The sequence below is a fragment of the Schistocerca gregaria genome, chromosome 8, assembly GCF_023897955.1.
Source record: "Schistocerca gregaria isolate iqSchGreg1 chromosome 8, iqSchGreg1.2, whole genome shotgun sequence".
NCBI lineage: Eukaryota > Metazoa > Arthropoda > Insecta > Orthoptera > Acrididae > Schistocerca > Schistocerca gregaria.
Window position 1 is genome coordinate 335,153,705 of NC_064927.1, and position 20,023 is coordinate 335,173,727.

The 20,023-nt window shown below is 41.6% G+C and overlaps 1 protein-coding gene and 1 non-coding gene across 2 annotated transcripts in view; both read right to left on the minus strand.

Annotated features, from left to right (window-relative positions):
• Positions 1 to 243: 243 nt before the first annotated feature.
• On the minus strand, positions 244 to 318 carry Trnas-cga (transfer RNA serine (anticodon CGA)). The gene has a single exon. It is a non-coding gene; the product is annotated as a tRNA-Ser (tRNA).
• A 5,078-nt stretch (positions 319 to 5,396) lies between these two features.
• Positions 5,397 to 20,023, minus strand: part of LOC126284538 (uncharacterized) — a 63,207-nt gene continuing 48,580 nt past the window's right edge. Inside the window, exons 5-6 of the mRNA XM_049983538.1 lie at positions 10,950 to 11,070; positions 5,397 to 5,620 (exon numbers count right to left, since the gene is read on the minus strand). Coding sequence (XP_049839495.1) covers positions 5,556 to 5,620; positions 10,950 to 11,070 — 186 coding nt within the window. The 3' untranslated portion in view covers positions 5,397 to 5,555. The remainder of the gene's footprint in view (positions 5,621 to 10,949; positions 11,071 to 20,023) is intronic.

Here is a 20,023-nt window from a genome sequence, read left to right on the forward strand (position 1 = left end):
ATTTTTACAAAAATAGTGTGCATTCATTTTGGAGTAACCCTCGTATATTCTAAATGCTTTTTCCAAAGTCCACTAACGCCATCCCAGTGTAGGGACAACAATTTGGGAATCAGCACTTTTTCCAGCAATATCTATGTTGGTGATTCTGAAAAAGTTACAAATATAAATATGGACACCAGAATGAGATTTTCACTCTGCAGCGGAGTGTGCGCTGATATGAAACTTCCTGGCAGATTAAAACTGTGTTCCCGACCGAGACTCGAACTCGGGACCTTTGCCTTTCGCGGGCAAGTGCTCTACCAACTGAGCTACCGAAGCACGACTCACGCCCGGTAGCTCAGTTGGTAGAGCACTTGCCCGCTAAAGGCAAAGGTCCCGAGTTCGAGTCTCGGTCGGGCACACAGTTTTAATCTGCCAGGAAGTTTCATATCAGCGCACACTCCGCTGCAGAGTGAAAATCTCATTCTGGAAACATACCCCAGGCTGTGGCTAAGCCATGTCTCCGCAATATCCTTTCTTTCAGGAGTGCTAGTTCTGCAGGGTTCGCAGGAGAGCTTCTGTAAAGTTTGGAAGGTAGGAGACGGATACTGGCAGAAGTAAAGCTGTGAGTACCGGGCGTGAGTCGTGCTTCGGTAGCTCAGTTGGTAGAGCACTTGCCCGCGAAAGGCAAAGGTCCCGAGTTCGAGTCTCGGTCGGGCACACAGTTTTAATCTGCCAGGAAGTTTCATAAATACGGACATTCATTTATCATTGTCATAACGGTGCTCCTCCCATCGGAAACAGTCTGATGTCTTTGAAACTGCACTTATTGAAAAACCCGTTTCTGTTCAGCGACCAATCATACAAACACTGGCCGTGTCCAGTGCAATTTAAACCGCTCGGAGCTACAAAAATGCGCGATCTGGGGCAATGCGACAGTCCTGACTGGCAACACCACCTCGTCCTAGCATGGAATCACTTTTTATCTCAACTGCCTTTTTTTCAGTCTACGGTACGGTAATCTCTCTGATAAACAGCACAATGTGTTCACAGAGTGGGACAGAGTTTTATGATTAATTTACCGGTGGCACGTATGCTTAAATCTGCAGTAACGCTGAATTTAATATGTGCTTTTTTAGCGCACTGCTACGAACGAGTGAGGGATTAAAGCAACCGCGTTATGCGGTTGAGCGCACGATGTGTAGCTGCGTGGGAGATAGCTATAGCAGACAGCCTTCATTAAAGCCGAATGCATCTGTCGTGTTTCGTTTTCTCCTCTCAGAATATACAACATTATCGACAAATTAGTCCGACTTTTCCTGTCGCAGTTCGCCAAATGAAACGATGCGTGGGTAGGAAACGTATCAGAATATACATAATAAATACAGGAGTAGGCTTCCAGTTCAGGGAGCTTATTCTGTCATACAGGTAATGCCGCACTGTGAAATAAAATGTCAAACGATTCTACGGAAAGCCTTCGGTAGTCTATTGGTGAAGTTGTTCAAGTATCAGATAATCGCACAAAAATATTTACCCATGGTATCTGAGACATGTCAAAAATATCTGCTCTTCCACCTTTTAAGTAAATTCACTAGCCCTAATGCTTTTCCAGTAAGTAATTTTGGAATTTTCAACTTATCGTGCTATTCTGAGATTGCGAACACACTCCTTAAAGCTGGTACTGTGCCATGGCCTACATTAAGAGGAAAATGCAGCTGTTACACAATCTAGTTCCAGAGGAAATGCTATACCTGTCTAACTTCATATGCGACCCGGCTAGCACACAGGAATCCGGCAACACGACATGGCATGGACTCTTATAATGTCGGAACTACTGCTGGAGCGAACTGATACTATGAATTCTGCAGCACTGTCCGTAAATACGCAAGAGTACGAAGGGTAGAGATCTCTTTGGAACAGCACGTTGCTTGGCATTCCGGATATGATCAACAATGTTAGTGCCTGGGGAGTTTGGAGGCCAGCGGAAGAGTTTAAACCCAGAAGGCCAGTTTAAATGTTCTATTTCTGATGAAGGCCCTCTCAGAAGTGACCGAAACCTAGGTCAAAAATTCATTTTGCAATGTAAGTAAACCCAAATTTGAATGATCTGTTTATCTTCAACTTAATTATCACAGGCTAGGTAATATCGCGGACAATCTTGCAATATTACATGTCTATCTTCAGGGTTTGACGCTGAACATCATAGAACAGAGATTTTGAGACAGAGAAGCAGTAGTCCTAACTTTTCCCTGAGCAGTCAGATAGAAATTAAACTTACAAATACACTCCTGGAAATGGAAAAAAGAACACATTGACACCGGTGTGTCAGACCCATAATACTTGCTCCGGACAGTGCGAGAAGGCTGTACAAGCAATGATCATACGCACGGCACAGCGGACACACCAGGAACCGCAGTGTTGGCCGTCGAATGGCGCTAGCTGCGCAGCATTTGTGCACCGCCGCCGTCAGTGTCAGCCAGTTTGCCGTGTCATACGGATCTCCATCGCAGTCTTTAACACTGGTAGCATGCCGCGACAGCGTGGACGTGAACCGTATGTGCAGTTGACGGACTTGAGCGAGGGCGTATAGTGGGCATGCGGGAGGCCGGGTGGACGTACCGCCGAATTGCTCAACACGTGGGGCGTGAGGTCTTCACAGTACATCGATGTTGTCGCCAGTGGTCGGCGGAAGGTGCACGTGCCCGTCGACCTGGGACCGGACCGAAGTGACGCACGGATGCACGCCAACACCGTAGGATCCTACGCAGTGCCGTAGGGGACCGCACCGCCACTTCCCAGCAAATTAGGGACACTGTTGCTCCTGGGGTATCGGCGAGGACGATTCGCAACCGTCTCCATGAAGCTGGGCTACGGTCCCGCACACCGTTAGGCCGTCTTCCGCTCACGCCCCAACATCGTGCAGCCCGCCTCCAGTTGTGTCGCGACAGGCGTGAATGGAGGGACGAATGGAGACGTGTCGTCTTCAGCGATGAGAGTCGTTTCTGCCTTGGTGCCAATGATGGTCGTATGCGTGTTTGGCGCCGTGCAGGTGAGCGCCACAATCAGGACTGCATACGACCGAGGCACACATGGCCAACACCCGGCATCATGGTCTGGGGAGCGATCTCCTACACTGGCCGTACACCTCTGGTGATCGTCGAGGGGACACTGAATAGTGCACGGTACATCGAAACCGTCATCGAACGCATCGTTCTACCATTCCTAGACCGGCAAGGGAACTTGCTGTTCCAACAGGACAATGCACGTCCGCATGTATCCCGTGCCACCCAACGTGCTCTAGAAGGTGTAAGTCAACTACCCTGGCCAGCAAGATCTCCGGATCTGTCCCCCATTGAGCATGTTTGGGACTGGATGAAGCGTCGTCTCACGCGGTCTGCACGTCCAGCACGAACGCTGGTCCAACTGAGGCGCCAGGTGGAAATGGCATGGCAAGCCGTTCCACAGGACTACATCCAGCATCTCTACGATCGTCTCCATGGGAGAATAGCAGCTTGCATTGCTGCGAAAGGTGGATATACACTGTACTAGTGCCGACATTGTGCATGCTCTGTTGCCAGTGTCTATGTGCCTGTGGTTCTGTCAGTGTGATCATGTGATGTATCTGACCCCAGGAATGTGTCAATAAAGTTTTCCCTTCCTGGGACAATGAATTCACGGTGTTCTTATTTCAATTTCCAGGAGTGTATTTTTTGTAACCAACCAAGATAGTGCTTGTTTATGGAAAGACTTACAATTACTTTGTTAATAAGTTATCGTACAAACCTCAATGGGTATGCTATAAGAAGTCATTGTAATAAATTCTATGATATTCAAAACTTTCGTGGAGATATGTATAATAAAACGTTTAACTTTAAAGATATACTGCGCGCCATTTCAAGCAAAATGTAGCTTTTCCATCCTCTAAATGTTTATAATGTCATATCTTCTAAACTACGAGTTGTATATTGATATAATTATGCAGTTAAATTCAGGGGTAATGGTAGCATACTGTCGCATAGTCTGTAGTAAGGTTGTAGTGAATCAAAATGAGTGATACTGTAATTTGACTGATTGAACATTTGAAAGGCAGTACGCATTAAACTTTTCTCTTTTCATAATTTTATTTATTACATCTGCGAGAAACATTTTCGTAATGATTTGAAATTATGTGTAAGGTTTGTGGTAAGTCGATAAATGCTTTCATTCGCAAATAGTGTCTACATACGGATATTAGCCCGCTCGGCTACCCGCGCTGTCTAACGCACTGCTCTCCGAACGGGAAGGCGTGCTTGTCCCCGGCACGAATCCTCCCGGCGGATTAGTGTCGAGGTCCGATGTTTCGGCCAGCGATCTTCCTCGGCGAATGCGGGCTGGTTGGTTCCCCTTATTCCGCCTCAGTTGCACTGTGTCGGCGATTGCTGCGCAAACACCGTTTCCACATACACGTACACCATCATTATTGTACCACGCAAACATTTGGGGTTACAGTCGTCTCGTCCGGTATGAGTCGTTTCCGGGAAGGGAGGGGGGATGGGGGATGGTTGTCCACTGTGGGCCGAACCGCACAATAGCCCTAGGTTCAGTGTGGGGCGGTGGTGTGGTGGGTGGACTGCTGTGGACTGTACTGGGGTTGGGAACCACTGAGGGCTACGGCCGGACGATACCTATCCATTGTTTGTTGGTCCCCGGTTTCGAAGTATGGGTATTTGTGCACCGCCAGGTACACTGTCTGTCTTATCGTGATAAAATTTAACATTAAATTTTACCTACTAATAGCTAGATTATGACAGCATTTTAAAATCCGTCAATAACTAAGCGAAGTTTTTAAAATCAGATTATTGATTTCTCTTGAATCCATTAGATGGGAACCTTCATTAGTATCGGGCTCCACAGTAGCGATTTAGTGAGACAGATTACGCCATGAAACAGGCTGTTCCGGATATGACCGGAACTTAAATTTCATTAATTTTCTTCCTTCGTATTTCTAATATACGCAATAGTTTTGCATAAAAAAAAGTGAAACAAATTATTCGCTAGTTGAACAGTTTCTTATGTAGCAATAAGCGCGTATTTTGTAGTCTCAACTTCGTGTTGCTAAATTTTGGCACCTTGCAAAGAATTTATTTCAGTAATTTCAGTGATTTTTAGAATGATATAGCAGAGTTATAGAAAATGCTGATAATTTAAGAGGAACCGAGAATCACATGGGATGACTATAATATTTGAGAGAAGGGTAACATACCTTTGATGTACTGGACCACATCTGTTATACGTGTCTGATTACAGAAGAATTTACTCATATCCTTAAATGGTCGAACACTCTAAGTGAGTCGTACAAGTACCATGCCGACCTGCAAAATAAAACTGCGCTTCGCTGGTACATAGGGTTTTGTTATCAAGTTGAGAACTCGAGAAAATGGATTACGTGTATTCGTTTCGTTTATTGCTTCAATGTACTGAATGTTACACTGTGCGGTGCTAAAATAGGTAACAGTATTGCCAATGGTTTCCAAACAGCTGGAAGAAAAAGGAAAATCGCAGCAGATTTTTGCCTCTTTATCAGAACGGTGACCATCTCAGCTGACAGTGCCCAACAAACATATGATATTTACGTACGACGTCATACATTTTCCAGTCCCAGCTGAAAAAGATACGTAAAATCCTAAATGAGTATTAAGTTATAAGGTAAATAAGACATTAGGTAAAATTATTTTCACTTGTAGCATACCTCTAAAACTTTTACGCATTTGCTTATGGTCACATGCTATGTACGACAGCTGTCGCAATGTTTCTATATTTCACACTCACACACACACACACACACACACACACACACACACACACACACACACACACACAGAGAGAGAGAGAGAGAGAGAGAGAGAGAGAGAGAGAGAGAGAGAGACAAATAAACATATCACAGAATGATCAAAATGTAACTACTTCTTTCGTAGATACTAACAACTACCCAATAAGTGATATTGTATGTGAGTGATAGCTTTGTGTCAGCACATGACGAGTTTTCGGTAGTGACTTAAACGCGCTTGAATTACTTGCAAGTATAGGTAATGCTTTTCGCTCTATCCAATAACTGTTCTAAATTTTTGAAAGTGGAGTGGTGATTACTGGGGAATACTCCATACATCTCGCATTTTTTGATTGAGAGTCACTAACTAAAATAAACACGGTGCCTCGCCTGTGTGGTACCATCTTCCTTCTAAAACAAAAGCCTGTGTCCCTTAGCACCACAGTGGCCCTTTTGGAAGCCACTATCTTGGATGCCATTCGTTTTGGAAAGAGGCACATCCGACGTTATAGACAGAAAAATAGTTAAAAGGAAAAAACAACAGCGTATCCCAAATGAGCAGTGCTATAGTCACTGTCGATTATTGTCGAATCTTATGTAGAGCGAAGCGAATGCTGCTGATAACGAATAAAGATTTCGGGCTGTCGTCGATATGTTGGCCAGCATGTTATACGGTTGTTGTTATGTGCTTCGCACATTAGCCATGGACTTGAACTAACACAGGAACTGGAATGAGAGCACCAGTCTAACAATACACTCCTTACGTTGTGCACGTTTTCTAAACTGCAACGCTTAAACCATTTTCTTCACACATCCACGCCAGTGGATATCAAATTACATTCTGGAAACGTGGTAGCTAGTCCACTGGTCCGCTATAACAAATACATATCTGGGGTGGCCCATCTCATTACGCACTATCTGCCTGGGTGCAGCTGGATATTCAGATAGTCGCCTGTTGGAGTGAGTACCGCATACCCAGGATTCAAGTCCATTGGACTGACGCATGTGCGGACGTGTGAAGGCAACTGTGTATAGCGATAGGGGTTGGAAACATTGCACACCTTATACAACACATACACAAAAAATCACAACAGGCCTTCGAAGTCGGCATGATACCCATTAGGTTACACCATGGCAGATAGAGATTTCGACACAAGATATCGGACTGATGAACGTACCTAGGAGCAGATATAGACACAGAAAACAATTTCGTGATATTCAACAACAGATTGATGTTAAAGCGAATCGTATGGAAAAAGTTCTTGTGGAGTGAAGTCATACACTGATGTACTAAGGAATGAGATTTGTTTGAAGTTCTCTAAAGCTACAGCCGCCAGTGATTTAGAAAGAACAAGCTCTAACGAGTTATATCAAACTGAGAGTTCTGAAACCTGGGACGTCTGTAATTTTCCTTTACGAAGCTCAAACGTAGGCAACAGTTGAAAAGCACCTCAGTCGGATTGATGCATTCGAGATGTTGACGTACGGTACGCTGTAGGGCAAACAAACCGACTGCGCAGTACTTCTACAACGCTTAGTGGAGAAGAGGTTCTCGAGTATTTATTTCCAGCCACTTCTTTGGTCACATAGGAGAAGATGATGATCCAAAGCAAAATTCAAGATTTTAGGGGAGGACACCGAGACGATGGATGGAAAAGGCAAGGAGGAGACTAGCCAAACAGGGGCCAAGTGCAAAAGACAGGGAAAATTGCAATGACAGGATCGCGTGATGGATTACCAACTTTCTGCTATGAAAGACGAGTATTGATTGGTGAAGCCTGAAAATACGGTGCTAACAAATGCCCTGACAGACAGTTCAGTTGACGAGGTATCGACATCTCTGAAAAGGGCAACCACAGACGTGGAAGAGACGAATATAGGAACACAAAAAGTGACTTCAATTGATCGACCAAAAAAGGAAGTACACAAATGTTCAAAAACAGACAGTAATATAGGAATACAGAGTATTCGATGATTCCCGTTACAAACGTCTAGGACTTGTAGAGGGGAGTAAGCCACTACCGAAAACTCGTCATGTGCTGACACAAACTATCACTGACATACAAACCTATATGCGAAACGTAAGATTTCTATTCTCTGATGTTTTCATCTCAGATGTGTAGACTGTCCACGTGTGTTGAGGGAAAGAGGAAAGTCGCAGAGTTGCTTGTTCTGGTATGTAATACTGTAGACAGGATGATTTGTACTCCTACGCACTAGTTCTTGTAGGATAGTCTACAAAATTTAATTTACGAGACTCCAGTAGAGACTGAAGAAGACTGCTGCCACGAGTTCTGGGCGCCGTATTAGAAATTGAAGAGACGCCAGGTGGGATGCAGAGTGTGTGCTTCATAGTTACAATGTCTGTAACAACGTTTTTGGTCGCCACATCGAGCCGCTGTTGCAATGAGGCAGTACTGTTCTATACGTACAGTATGTTGGGTTCCCTTTTTCTTCGGAATAATTTAAACACATGGTGTTTAATTGTTAACACAAACAAATTTTCTTAAGTCATAAATGGATTTCTCTTTTTGTTTCCTTTCAAATTGCTACCTGACAACTGTGCTGGATAATATCTAATTAAATTCCTCAAGCAGAAGTGAGTTCAACATCTGAAATAAAACCCTCGTAGAACGGGTTTCTTTTCAAAATATTATGTGCTCACTCCTGTGTACAAGTCGTAGAAATTTTTAACAGATATTTCCGAAGACGTCGTATAAGTAACTTAGGATTGAGTTAAACAGGCAGTGCAGGTTAACCATGACAAAACTGCTGTAGGAAAAATACGAGGCAATTGAAACCTTAGTGGTCATAGGGGGTTTGATTAAGCATTTACAGAAGTTAAAACAACCTTACGTGAAATGCAAAGGCGATAAACCTATGAGTGAAAGAGAAATTGCACTGGTAAACGCAGAAGAGAGAGCTAGTAAGTGAAAAAGCTACATAGAATGTCACTACAAAGAGGAAGATCTGGCTCACAGTGTGACAGAAAAAAAATTGGAATTTAGAAGGCAGAAATAGAGGATCCAGTATTACGCAAGGTATTAGAAACTTTACATACTATCAATTAAGGTGGAAGACATAGGTAACATTCCCTCTTGGTTTCTAAAATCATTAAGAGAGTGTTACACAAACGACTGTTCAAGTCGGTTTATAGGAGGTACTTGCTGTTGACATATAACCACGTTTTTCCTGGAGGTAGCAGGGCCCATAAGTGCAATAAATCCTGTACAATCAAATTAAAGTCTCTTATACAGTAACCAGCTACAATAATATTAAGAAGAAGCTGTGAAGATGGATATAGAGTTGTACTTCGGTAGCTCAGCTGGTAGAGCACCTTCACGCGAAAGACAAAAGCCCCCAATTCGAGTTTCGGTCCGGCACACACTTTTCATCTGCAAGAAAGTTTCTTATCAGCGCACACTCCGCTGCTGAGCGAAAATTTCATTACTGTTAATAAAGTTTAGAATCGGTTAGATGCCCCACAATAATGCGACTTTAGTAAAACCAAAGGCATCATAGAGCGAGATTTGGTACTGCGCTTAGTAATGGAAGAAAGACTTAACAATACCAAGACAAGCTCATAGGATTTCAGGACCTAAAAGGGCGTTCTACAACGTAAACTACTACAAGATATTCGAAATTCTAAGGGAAATAGAAGGAAGCTATAGGGAAAGAAAGGCAATATACAGTACGCACAAGAACAGAAAGGGAAAGTAAGAAAGGAAGAACACAATTTTCGGATTAAAAAGCGTGTCAAATACATAGTGTTCAATCTATACATCGAAGAAAAAATGGCAGAAATCGAAGAAAGATTCAGCAGTTGGATTTCCTTCCGGGTGAAAGGACAGCATTGATGAGATCCGATATTGATATATCCTCAGTGAAACTGAGGATGTATTAGACGACATATTGAAAGTATTAATTGGTGTACTAAGAACATAATATGGAGGTAGACGCACGATGACGTTAATGATGAGCAGGAGAAGTGAAACTAGTGAAAAACGTAACCAACATTGTATGAATTTCGATACTTCTGAAGGAAATTAACACGTGTTGGACGAAGCAGGAAGCAGATAAGAGGCGTACTGGCAAATGCAAACGAGACATCCCTGCCAAAAGAGCTCTATTGTGATCTAACATCTATCTTAATATGACGAAGAATGAAAAGACACAGGGAAAAAAAGATAATGGAAGGATGTTAAACATTACGTGGGTGGATAAGATAAGAAAAGAGAAGGTTGTCTGGACAGTCGGCGAGATGGGAAACATGTGTAAAAGACTGAATGAAGAAGTAACATGATAATAGTGTAACATCAGTTAATAAGTTCCTGGATACTCGAGGGAGGTGTATGGGGTAAAGAGTGTGGGAGGATGACAGAGTTTGAAACCAACCGAACATGAGATTGAGGACGCATGACGTAAGTGCTACTCTGAGGTGAACGGTTTTTTACAGGATAGGAATTCTTGGCGAGCCGCATCACACCAGTCAGAATACAAATAACAAGAAATAGCATAGCAAACGTACAACAAAGAAAAGAATAATATTATTTCTTCTGGCAAGCGTCAACGATACGGAACAGCAAGAGACTGAACTCAGTGCTTTTAATACACGTGTGTTAATTCTTAAATGACGAAACTTCTGAGGTCATCGGTCCCTAGACTTACACACTACTTTAACTTAAACTAATGTATGCTAAGAACAAGAGAGACACCCATGTCCAAGGGAGGACTCGAACCTCTGGCGAGAGGGACCGCGCAGTCAGTGTGACGTGGTTCCCCTAACCACGTGGCCACTCCTCGTGGCATAATGTTTCGCCATCCCCCCCCCCCCCCCAGCCCCTTTCCTGGTAACATTATAATACACAACAAATGAGACAAATATGTCATTTACGTCGGGTAGTTGGCTGCTTATAAAATAAAAGTATCGAGACTGTGAGAAAGCAATACATTTTTGTGCCTGTTTTAATGATTCCGGAATTTTATTGTATTGTGGTGAGGCAAAATATTTGCTTATAGAGACGCTAGATGCGAGAATAATATTGCCAAAACACTGTCATGCATACAGAAAATCGTAATACCTAACAAACACTGTTTTAATCTACCGTTGGGTTCCCGTTTGATAGTTGCTCCGGGATGATACAATTATTTAATAGGAACTCACTTTTCTTTGCACATTCTTCAATTTCCTCTCTCAAGGTTGTCTTCGTCTGTCCTCTATCCTTTAGGAACTTGTCTGCTTGTTTGAACATATCGTCTACGTTTAGGACCCCCTCCGACGTAATCTGTAACAAAGGTTGATTGCATAGCAACATAAGATTATGCAAAAGGTATATCCAGATATTATTTGTGTGAGAGCTTTAAATGAATAGTAATGAACAGTTAGAGACCCACAATATTAATCGATATTAAACAGTAACAGGAATTATTTTTAAAAAAATAAAAAAAGAGACTCAGATCTCCCTTTTGTTACCACAATGTGTGAAAGAGCTTAGATGAACGAAATGTAGCCACGTTCTCTCTGACACTTCCAAGAATGATTCCCTTTAGTTTCCATGCTGAAGATGAAGGGAGAGAAAAAGTGTATGTGGATATTGGAAGGGTAGTACAGAATGTGAAGGGAGATAAAAATCTAATAGTCATGCAGGACTGGAATGCAATTGTAGGAGAAGGAGTAGAAGAGAAGGTTACTGGGGACTATGGACTTGGGACAAGGAATAAAAGAGGAGAAAGACTTACTGACTTCTCTAACAAATTTCAGCTGGTGTCAGCGAAGAATCTCTTCAAGAGTCACAAGAGGAGAAGATTTTTCTTGGAAAATGCCATGTTCTAAGGGAAGCTTCAGTTAGATTACATCATGGTCAGGCAGAGATCCCGGAAGCAGATACTGGACATCAAAAGTCTTGTTAAAACGTCTTGCACAAGATGTTTGACTGCAGATGCACCGTTCCTCACACAATCAAGATACAGTTTTAGCTCGACATAACCAAATGGTTCCGTTATCCGACAAGTGAAGATAAAGGAAAACTTTTCTAGCAGATCGATGTAACCGTTTCCGTTGAAGGAACCGTCAACTCAACCAAATTACTGGTGAAACCCCACCGGCACTTCAGATCACCTCTGTCAGTTTCATGAAGCTATAGCACTAGTCGCCCTGAGGCCCTATGCGAAAACTACGCGGGAAGTATTCTGTCTTTAGCGGTGAATCACCAACGACTTTTATCCCAAATTTATTGGAAATACTTTAACACAGGGTTAGCTAAATATTCTTAATATCGTGGTTTTCTATTTTGAAACGCGTTGGTATTGAGTGCCTAACTGGTAAGAGGCGTACTTTTGTCGTGAGCAACGAACAACAAGTAAAAAATATTCTGGTGCATCATGCTCCGTATCTCAATTGGTAATAAGGGAATCTTATCTTATCATTTTGTTCACTATATGTATATCTGTGTTTCTGACTGTTAAATTCGTTTTTTCTCAGCTACTGATGAAGACATTGACATAAAATTTGTATCATTCCCTAAGCTGTACGCTCCCTTGACTTCGTTAAGCTTTTAAGCTTGTAAGTCAATGCTCCAAAAGAAAGGGCTCTTTTCTCTTCTCTAGCCGTCTCATCAAAACATATAGGTTATATAGAATCATGAAATTTGGCAAAAAGCAAGGATTCATGGTTCAAGTAAACGTTAAAATCGGAAAACTCTTCATTTGTAAAGATATCGCAGAAATACTTTTTCCCTTCAGAATCTTACATTGTATTCGTAAACCGTCAGAAATCTCAGGAACTAGTGTAGGGATTTCGACCTGTTTTTCAGAGATAGATAGAGTGATTCACGAGGATGGTATGTGTACTTAATTTACATGTGTTTCGTGTTTATAGGCAGAGCTAAGATAACGTGATGTCCCCTGCCGCAGTGAAAACAATGTCATTACCAACTAGCGTCGAATTTTACTAATGATCGACCAGAGCAGACGAATTCATGCGCCTGCAATTTCTAATTAGAATAGTATGTTAATACAACACGAAAGTTGATAAAATAAATGAAAAATTACAATAGCGGTTCCAAAATTAACAAAATATAAATAAATTTTATGTCCTGGAATTTACGGGACTAGTATCTTGCAATTTTCGAAGGCAGAAAGGCAGAAATCTGCGAGATTCTCGATTCCCTCGAAAACTAAGTTTGTATGAGGGCGAGTCCTGTTCCCTCTTGCCCAGTTTTATTTTATTTTATTTATTTATTTTAAGTACTTTACCATCAATTTGTGCGGCTATCTCGTCTCATACGCGGCTCACAATTACCAAACGCGCCAAGTAAGAAACTTTCATAGTGCTTAACTTTGTGCCTGGTTATTCTAGTTGTAATGTTAAAAATAAATTTCATAAGTTCTAAGCAAAGAAGGGAAAGCAGAAAGGTGGAAGGAGTATATAGAGGGTGTATACAAGAGCGATGTACTTGAGGACAATATTATGGAAATGGAAGAGGATGTAGATGAAGATGAAATGGGAGATACGATACTGCGTGAAGAGTTTGACAGAGCACTGAAAGACCTGAGTCGAAACAAGGCCCCGGGAATAGACAACATTCCTTTCGAACTATTGACGGCCTTGGGAGAGCCAGTCCTGACGAAACTCTACCATCTGGTGAGCAAGATGTATGAGACAGGCGAAATACCCTCAGACTTCAAGAAGAACATAATAATTCCAATCCCAAAGAAAGCAGGTGTTGACAGATGTAAAAATTACCGAACTATGAGTTTAATAAGTCACGGCTGCAAATTACTAACGCGAATTCTTTACAGACGAATGGAAAAACTAGTAGAAGCCGACCTAGGGGAAGATCAGTTTGGATTCCGTAGAAATATTGGAACACTTATCTTAGAAGCTAGATTAAGGAAAGGCACACCTACGGTTCTAGCATTTGTAGACTTAGAGAAAACTTTTGACAATGTTGACTGGAATACTCACTTTCAAATTCTGAAAGTATCAGGGGTAATATATATGGGAAGCGAGAGGCAATTTACAATTTGTATAGAAACCAAATGGCAGTTATAAGACTTGAGGGGCATGAAAGGGAAGCAGTGGTTGGGAAGGGAGTGAGACAGGGTTGTAACCTCTCCCCGATGTTATTCAATCTGTATATTGAGCAAGCAGTGAAGGAAACAAAAGAAAATTCGGAGTAGGTATTAAAATCCATGGAGAAGAAATAAAAACTTTGAGGTTTGCCGATGAAATTGGAATTCTTTCAGACACAACAAAGGACTTGGAAGAGCAGTTGAACGGAATGGACAGTGTCTTGAAAGGAGGAAGTAAGATGAACATCAACAAAATCGAAACGAGGATAATGGAATGTAGTCAAATTAAGTGAGGTGATGCTAAGGGAATTAGATTAGGAAACGAGACACTTAAAGTAGTAAAGGAATTTTGCTATTTGGGGAGCAAAATAACTGAAGATGGTCGAAGTAGAGAGGATATAAAATGTAGACTGGCAATGGCAAGGAAATCGTTTCTTAAGAAGATAAATTTGTTAACATCGAGTATAGATTTAAGTGTCAGGAACTCATTTCTGGAGGTCTTTGTATGGAGTGTAGCCATGTATGGAAGTGAAACATGGACGATAAATAGTTTAGACAAGCAGAGAATAGAAGCTTTCGAAATGTGGTGCTACAGAAGAATGCTGAAGATTCGATGGGTAAATCACACAACTAATGAGGGGGTGTTGCAGAGGATTGGGGAGAAGAGATGTTTGTGGCATAACTTGACTAGAAGAATGGATTGGTTGGTAGGACATGTTCTGAGGCATCAAGGGATCACCAATTTAGCATTGGAGGGCAGCGTGGAGGGTAAAAATCGTAGAGGGAGACCAAGAGATGAATACACCAAGCTGATTCAGAAGGATGTAGGTTGCAGTAGGTACTGAGAGATGAAGAAGCTTTCACAGGATAGAGTAGCATGGAGAGCTGCATCAAACAAGTCTCAGGACTGAAGACCACTACAACAACAAGATATACGTGGTTACTTTTCATATAAGGCCTATGAACTTAGCATTTCCTAGCTATTGAGTGACTGTGAAATGTAATGTGCATTAACAATGTTTCGAACTCCATTTGAATAGAAAATATGCATTTCACAATACATTACAGGGATAATGCTTTGTAGAAAAATCTGAGCATCCATTATACGGAAAAATCGATTAGGGGGAGTCTAAGACCCCTGTCTTATAAGTGAGTAATCAGTAGTGATGCGATGTTAAAATGACTTCATATTGTGTACAACTCGAAGATGTGTAGAAAAGCTGGACAATAGTAAAGATTTTTGTATACGTCAGCACATGTTTGTCATAATTTTGCAGAGCATTAAACCATCATATTGTTTTCATTAGACGTGACCCAGACATCAGGAACCGGGTTGGTGGAAGACGACTTCATCACCAGAACCGAAAAATGTAAACCAGGTGGAGATGTCTTGGTGACCAGGGTTGCTTCTCCAGGGCATGTCAATCAATCTTGTGTGTCAGGCAGAAGGGTAATAATACTTTCGCAGTCGCGCTCCTCTCCGAATCTGTCTATCTATGAATGGTTTGTGCCCCTTGGAAAGGTAAGAGAAAGATTTAAATCGGTATCAGTTTAGTTACTCAAAACATAAAAAATGTTTACGAAAATCAAGGCTCCGCACATAATCGACGCTCTTATAAGACTCGAGGAGAAATATGTCGGCTGCATATTAAAGAATGTCCTGATGTTGGAGTGTAATAATTACCAAGCAGTACGCGTGCCGGACAAGGGTTTTCGTTGATTGAATGTGTCTATAAGAGTCTTAGAGAATAGCTGCTGCAAGCCGGAATATGAGTGCTCTCAGTGACTCTGAAGTAATAATTCGTCCATTCAACAGGGGCGTTTTGTGTATTATGGTTTGCAAGACTGAGTTTATCCGTCCTAACCCAAAAATATTCCTCGTTTATATCCTCTGCCTAAAGAGAAATAATGTTTAAACAAGGTCCCACATCGACCCTTCACTCCTGATGAAACGGTCGAAGGAAGTCGGCAAATGTTTGTGCAGCGTCCACAGAAGTCTACTCGCTACCCAAGCTTCGAACTTGCAGTACCTCGTATAACAGTTCGCTGAGTGTTATGATGACATTTGATCTGTTAACACCACAGACTGAAAGTAGAATAAGCTCTCTGGGCTATTTGTAAAAGTAAGCGACCTGACTTCAACAATGTTCTGCCGGAAGGGATAGTAGAAGATAGATTTTTATTACAGTTAGTTCTTAGTAATTAAGCTACATTTCATGTTAGCGCTAAAGCGAACAGACACGATGTCCCCTTGAGGAAGCTTCAGAATCCTCGTACAGTTGTTGAACCAGAAACAGACTCGCCTAAAGTGAATGACTTTTTCCTAATTTCTTAAGGAAAAGTTAATGGTGCCTACGTATATGACGTAAATGTGATAATTGGAAAGAGATACCATCGAACGCTGCAAACGTTCATATTCTTACCATGCGAGCAGGACGCTGTTGACTTCATCTTCATATTCCAGGAGGACTGAATTCCACCACTCTGTCACAGCAAGGTACAACAATTACTCAATGAAACAGAATGATCCTATGGCATCATTTACCGCGAGATCCCGTCCAGGGTTTTTCGGTCGTGTTTTTTTAAAGTCAGTCTATTTGACGACACTTCAGAAACTTACACATCATGAAAATTAGATGAAATTATGGGGAAAAGGCAAAAACCCAGTCTTCAAGGGAGCAAAACCTGCAACCGGCTGGGAATCGAACACTTAAGCCCGCGACCCAGAAGCAACGAGAGTATCACGAACACCACGAGCTCTCAACAACAAGCCGACCCAGCTCTGGATAAGCGCACGGGACTACGAGACCGTGCCCTACATTTGTAGCCTTCAAGATATCCAGCCATTACCCCACTATAATTTTCTTGGGATGCTATGTGCAGGAAACAGTTTTCTTCCCTTCTTTACCGCGTGACCTAGATGAACTAAATTTGAATGAGAGCTGTAGTGAATTCCGTCAACGTAGATATGTTACATGGAACTTAAAAAGAATTTATATCTAAATGATTATTGAATTTCACAGCAGCGTGTCTAGCAAAGGTTCATCGAACCAGGTTCAAACTGTCTCTTTATTATACCACTCCTGAACAGCGAGCTGGATAAACGAACACTTAAATCTTTCCTGGCGAACCCTCATTTCTCTTGTTTTATTATGCTGTTGTGCGCGCCAACAAAATATCTCCGCATTCGGAAGAGAAAAATAGCAATTGAAATTTTCTGAGGAGGTCCTTCCTCTAGGAGAAAAGGCTTCTACATCCACATCTACACCTACAATGGATACTCATCAAATCACATTTAAGTGCCTCGCAGAGGGTTCATAGAACCACCTTCACAATTACCTATTATTCCAACTTCGTATAACGCGGGGAAAGAACGAACACACATATATATATATTTCAGTACGAGCTCTGATTTCCCTTAGCGGTTAAGGCGCTCAGTCCGGAACCGCGTGACTGCTACGGTCGCAGGTTCGAATCCTGCCTCGGGCATGGATGTGTGTGATGTCCTTAGGTTAGTTAGGTTTAAGTAGTTCTAAGTTCTAGGGGACTGATGACCACAGATGTTAAGTCCCATAGTACTCAGAGCCATTTGAACCATTTGAACCATTTCCCTTATTTTATCGTTTTCTATATTTCCCTTCCAATTTACGCTGTTCGTAATTGTAATACCTAGGTATTTAGTTGAATTTATGGCTTCTAGATTACACTGATTTATCGTGTAACCGAAGTTTAACGAATTCCTTTTAGCACTCAGGTGGATGACCTCACATTTTTCGTTATTTATTGTCAACTGCTAATTTTCGCACCGTTCAGATATCTTTTCTAAATCGTTTTGCAGTTTGTTTTGATCTTCTGATAACTTTATTACTCAATAGCCGACGCGGTAGACGAGTGGTTCTAGGCACTTCAGTCCGAAAGCGCGCGACTGTTACGGTCGCAGGATCGAATTCTGCCTCGGGCAAGGATGTGTGTGATGTCCTTAGGTTAGTTAGGTTTAAGTAGTTCTAAGTTCTAGGCGACTGATGGCCTCAGATGTTAAGTACCATAGTGCTCAGAGCCATTTATTAGTCGATAAACGACAGCTTCATCTGCAAACAACTGAAGACGGCTGCTCATGTTATCTCCCAAATCGTTTATATAGATATATAACATTACCTTGGGAACGCCAGAAATCACTTCTGTTTTACTCGATGACTTTCCGTCAGTTACTATGAAATGTGATTTCTCTGACAGGAAATCACAAATCCAGTTACATTACTGAGACGATATTCCATAAGCACGCAATTTCACTACAAGCTGCTTGTGTGGTGCACTGTCAAAAGCCTTCCGAAAATCCAGAAATACGGAATCGAGCTGAAATCCCTTGTCAATAGCACTCAACACTTCATATGAATATAGAGCTAGTTGTGTTTCACAGGAACGAAGACTTCTAAACCCATGTTGACTGTGTGACAATAGACAATTTTATTCCAGGTAATTCATAATGTTCGAACACAATACATGTTTCAAAATCCTGCTGCATATCGACGTTAACGATATACCTCTGTAATTAAGTGGATTACTCCAACTAGCTTTCTTTAATATTGGTGTGACCTGTGCAAACTTCCCAGTCTTTGGGTACGGATCTTTCGCCGAGCGAACGGTGGTATATAATTGTTAAGTATGGAGCTAATGTATCAGCATAATCCGACAGGAACATAACTGGTATAAACTTTGAACCAGAAGACTTGATTTTATTAAGTGATATATGCTGCTTCACTACTCCGAGGATAGTTACTTCTACGTTACTCATGTTGGCAGCTGTTGTCGATACGACTTCTGGATTATTTAGTTCGTCATCTTTTCTGACGGCATTTTGGAAGGCTGTTTTTAGTAACTCTGCCTTGGCAGTAATGTCTTTGATAGCATCTCCATTGCTATCGCGCAGAGAAGGCATTGAGTGTTTCATGCAGCTAAGATACTTCACATATGACCAGAATCTCATTGGATTTTCACCCATGTTTCGAGACAAAGCTTCGTTGTGAATACTGTTATAAGCATCTCACATTGTAGTCCGTTCTAAATTTCGAGCATCTGTAAAAGATCGGCAATCTAGGGGATTCAGCGTCTGTTTAAATTTGAGATGTTTCTTTCGTCGTTTCTGCAACATTGTTCTAACCCGTTTTGTGTACCACCGATGATCAGCTCCGTCGTTTGTTAATTTATTTGGTATAAATCGCTCAGTTGCTGCTGGTACTATTTTTTTGAATTCAAGCCACATCTGGTCTACACTTGTATTATTAATTTGGAATCGCTGGAGATTGTCTCTCAGCAAGGGGTTAAGTTAATTTTTATCTGCTTTTTTGAATAGGTATATAGTTCGCTTTTTTTTAGGATTTGGGGGTTACAATATTCAATCTCGCCACGACAACACTGTGTTCACTAATCCCTGTATCAGGTTTGATGCTCGTTGTTAACTCAGGATTATTTGTTGCTAAGAGGTCGAGTGTGTTTCCACAACCTTTTACAATTCGCGTGGGCTCATGAACTTAATGCTCGAAATAAATCTCAGATAATGCATTTAGAACAGTTTCGGATGACATTTTATGCGTGCCTCCAGAATGAAACATGTATTTTCACCAACATATAAAAAGTAAATTAAAGTCACAACGAAGTATTATCGTATGAACCGGGTATGTGTTTAAAATCAAACCCAAGATTTCTTTGAATCTTTCAGCAGTTGTACTACCTGAATTGGGAGGTCGGTAAAAGGATCCGGTTATTATTTTATTCTGGTTGCCAAGAATGACCTCTGCCCATTCTAACTCACAGGAAGTATCTACTTCAAATTCGCGAAAATTAAACTACCTCTGACAGCAACAAACACGCCACCGCCAAACGTGTTTAACCTATCCTTTCTGAACACCGTTAGGTTCTTCGCAAAAGTTTCGGCTGATCTTTTATCAGGCTTCAACCAGCTTTCAGTGCCTATAATGATTTGAGCATCAGTGCTCTCTATTAGCGCTTGGAGCTCTGGTACTTTCCTAACACTGCTACAATTTACAATTGTTATACCGATTGTAAAAAAAAAAAAATGGTTGAAATGGGTCTGAGCACTATGGGATTTAACTTCTGAGGTTATCAGTCCCCTAGAAACCTAACCAACCAACCTAAAGGCATCACACA